At 40.3% G+C, this 2,188-nt stretch overlaps 1 protein-coding gene across 1 annotated transcript in view; it reads left to right on the forward strand.

Moving 5' to 3' along the window:
- LOC107097531 (nascent polypeptide-associated complex subunit alpha, muscle-specific form-like) overlaps positions 1–2,188 on the forward strand; it is a 20,417-nt gene that overhangs the window by 6,959 nt on the left and 11,270 nt on the right. Inside the window, exon 3 of the mRNA XM_015394699.1 lies at positions 1,343–1,473. Coding sequence (XP_015250185.1) covers positions 1,343–1,473 — 131 coding nt within the window. The remainder of the gene's footprint in view (positions 1–1,342; positions 1,474–2,188) is intronic.

Raw genomic sequence — 2,188 nt, forward strand, 5'->3', positions numbered from 1 at the left:
TTCCACCGTGAGGAACATAGGAAGGAAATGGAAGACCACAGGGACGGTTCAAGTTAAATATCAGAGAGGCAGAGAAGACGAATGCTGAGAATGGTCAAGGACAACCCACAGACCACCTTTCAAAGACCTGCAGCATGATCTTGCTGCAGATGGTGTCCCTGTGCATCGTTCAACTATAAAAAAGGCGTTATACAAGGCATTCCAAGAAAAACACTTGCTACCTACTGTAGTTGGTGGAGGTTCCATCATGCTTTGGGGCTGCGCTTCCAATGCTGGCACTGGGAATCATGTTAAAGTTGAGGGTCACATGGATTCCACTCAGTATCAGCAGATTCTTGAGAATAATCAGGAAAAATCAGTTACGAAGTTGAAGTTACACCGGAGATGGATATTTTAGCAAGACAATGATCCAGTCCCCAGACCTGAATATCATTGAACATCTGTGGAATGATTTGAAGCAGGCTGTCCGTGCTCGGCCACCATCAAACTTAACGGAACTGGAATAGTTTTGCAAAGAAGAATGGTCAAAAATCCCTTCATCCAGGAACTCATTCGAAGCTACAGGAAGCGACTAGAGGCTGTTGTTTTTGCAAAAGGATGATCAGTTATTAGATATATCAAACTGAAATAGCTTTTGCAAACACTCAAATATTTAGAAATATTCAAAGTATCTTGAATCCTGGAATGAAGTGATTAAAGTGAGAGAACACGTTAAGAGAACAATATGCGAGTGCAAAATGTTCATTTAAAAAAGGAAGCCAACTGTGTTTGCCAGCGGCAGCACAACATGGTTTAATCCACTGAGTTTAGAGGCCTTTTATGTCTGAGTGACTCAGAGTGATTAAAAAAAGAAAATACTGCATATATAACGAGTGAAAAGCAGCTAAAGTGAAAATAAGACTCTAAATGACCTTCAGAATGCCAGAAGCACTAATGGTGAATCCTGCTTCAAAAGGCTGGGAAGGTCTGGGGGCTCGGATGCAGTCCTGCTTTTTTTTCTTTACAATGCAAAGAAAGAAAAATGTGTTTGCAATTGATCTGTCATGGTTTTCTCTCCTCTGGAAGGTATTGATTGAGGGTTTATGATCCTGAAATGAAAAGTTATTGATCTGCACACACACACAAGGGAAACGGTGAGTGTTGCAATCAGGCTGCATCACTGAGCTCTCTGCTGCAGACTGCAGCGCAGCAGCAACACATGTAATCAGCTGCTCCTCCCGTTTCTGGACAGGGAAGCCATCGGTTCGATTCCTCGGAGTGATCAGTGGCAGATTTACTGACTAACTGATTGTTTTTTTTAAACTTCAACAGTTACATGTCTTTGCTTTTTATGTATCCACAGCCTGCAAAGGGCTGACTCAGCATGACAGCTTTAAGCCCCGCCCACCGAGTCCCACCTTTGCTCCATTCTCTGGTCTTGACCAATCAGAGGGCAGCACCCACAGAGGGTGGCGTAACAGAGGCAGAAAGATGGTAAGCTGATGTGAAGAGGTGCTTTTTGTGTTTGTATCTAATGAATACTAATGAGCCTGAATTGACTGCAGGGAAAAAAACCTAAATGGGGCATAAATGATGAGTCTCTGCAATCCTACAGGGATTATTTTACATGAAGCCAAAACACACAACAACACAACTTCTCATCAATTATTCAACCAGAGTATTTAGGTTCTCCTCTGCAGCTAATATTGCATATAATTAAGCTTTTTGCAGGAAAACTAATGGGCTTTTATTGACAAAGATGAGCTTTAAATTTCCCATTAACAGATTTTAAGCCAGCAACCAGCCTGGTTATTAGACATCATTTCATTTCATAGGTTGTAAAGCTTTCAGCTTCGATTACCTCTCGTTTAATCAGCAGTTAGGAGTATGGACATGATAATATAAGAGTAAACCCCACAGTGATTGACAAAGCACAGAAATTATGGCGCCATCTTGGGGAGGTCGACCCGCTACCTTAGGACTGTGCTGCATTTTACTGTTTGTATGTGTTTGTCAAGGTGAGATATATATATATATATATCAGAATCAAAAATACTTTAATAATCCCAGAGGGAAATTACTTTTGTTACACGCTCCAGTTACAGTTTTATATGATATATACACACATCCAACTATACAATATAATAAAGATAAAGAATAAGAATAAAAAGAGATAAAATATATACACATATAGCTCTTCTGTATATAT

The sequence above is a fragment of the Cyprinodon variegatus genome, unplaced genomic scaffold (assembly GCF_000732505.1).
Source record: "Cyprinodon variegatus isolate N-32 unplaced genomic scaffold, C_variegatus-1.0 Scaffold705, whole genome shotgun sequence".
NCBI classification, from domain to species: Eukaryota; Metazoa; Chordata; class Actinopteri; order Cyprinodontiformes; family Cyprinodontidae; genus Cyprinodon; species Cyprinodon variegatus.